Raw genomic sequence first — 1,255 nt, forward strand, 5'->3', positions numbered from 1 at the left:
CCACAGAATGAAGTACACATGTAGTGTCTGTCACCGTGACCTTGCCATTTTGACAGCACCTACCTGTTAGCCATACCAACCTTCCCCTCTGTCCCCCAGCTTTGATTCACAAGCCACCTGAGAGTTTGCCTGTGAGTCTCTAATAGGCTACTAGGTTCTGGGATTCATCACTTCTCCAGGTGAGGTTGCTAGCCTTAGACAATGGAAGAGGCTACCAGAGCCCCGCTCCCATTTCCTTCTCTGCTGCCTGCTGGTACTCTGAGAGAGCCTCTCTCCTGCCTTCTCTGAAATCTTTAAGAAGCAACACCCTTAACTCTGGTTCTTCAGCCTAAACTCTTCCTCAGACGCATCACCCCCAATCTGTTGTCTGTCTGCCCAGACATATTAATAACTGAATGTGCTTCTTAATCAAAAAGACAACCCATCTCAGTTTCTCCCACACCTCAAACTCAAGACTTTGCAGGGCCCAGATCTCATCCCCCAACTCCAACTTCTTAGAATACCCACTCTACTCTCTGCTTCCATGGGTTTGACTTTTTTAGATTCTCCATTTGGGTGACATCATGCGGTGTTTCCTTTTCTGTGCCTGCTTCATTTCCCAGATCATAACATCCTCCGGGGAGCATCTGTGCTGTCGAAGTGACAGGGTTTCCTTCTTTTTTAAAGCTGAATTATAGTTCACTGTATAACATAGTGACTATAGTTATCACAACAACAACAACAACATATTGTACCCTTGAAAACCACCAGCAGCACTTGGGCAGGGGATGCACATCTGGAGTCCCAGCACTTGGGAGGAGGAGGCCGGGGAATCATAAGTTCAAGATCACCCTGGGGGGCTGGAGAGATGGCTCAGTGGTTAAACGTGCATACTCCTCTTGCAGAGGACCCAAGTTCGGTTCCCAGCACCTGTATCAGGCGAGTTCACAGTCACTAACTCTAGGTCCAGAGAATCACACATCTTCAAATATATATAATTAAAAAAAACCCAAGGAACTTAATGAGACCCAGTCTATAAATATATATTTCCCTCTATAACAGCTTTGGCTGTCCTGGAACTTGCTTTGTAGACCAAGCTGGCCTACTGGCCTCAACTCACAGAGATCCACCTGCCTCTTTCTCCCGAGTATTGGGATTAAAGGCGCATACCACCACTCCTGGCCCTTAAAATACAATTTCTACAAGGAGATTTCTTTTTATCTTCTATGTATGAGTATTTTGTCTGAGTGTACGTAAGTGAAACAATGACCACAGT

The 1,255-nt window shown here is 45.9% G+C and overlaps 1 protein-coding gene across 1 annotated transcript in view; it reads left to right on the forward strand.

Annotated features, from left to right (window-relative positions):
- Vstm1 (V-set and transmembrane domain containing 1) overlaps positions 1 to 643 on the forward strand; it is a 31,612-nt gene extending 30,969 nt beyond the window's left edge. The window contains exon 5 of the mRNA XM_013355245.1: positions 603 to 643. Coding sequence (XP_013210699.1) covers positions 603 to 643 — 41 coding nt within the window. The remainder of the gene's footprint in view (positions 1 to 602) is intronic.
- Positions 644 to 1,255: the final 612 nt, after the last annotated feature.

The sequence above is a fragment of the Microtus ochrogaster genome, unplaced genomic scaffold (genome assembly GCF_000317375.1).
Source record: "Microtus ochrogaster isolate Prairie Vole_2 unplaced genomic scaffold, MicOch1.0 UNK108, whole genome shotgun sequence".
Classification (NCBI taxonomy): domain Eukaryota; kingdom Metazoa; phylum Chordata; class Mammalia; order Rodentia; family Cricetidae; genus Microtus; species Microtus ochrogaster.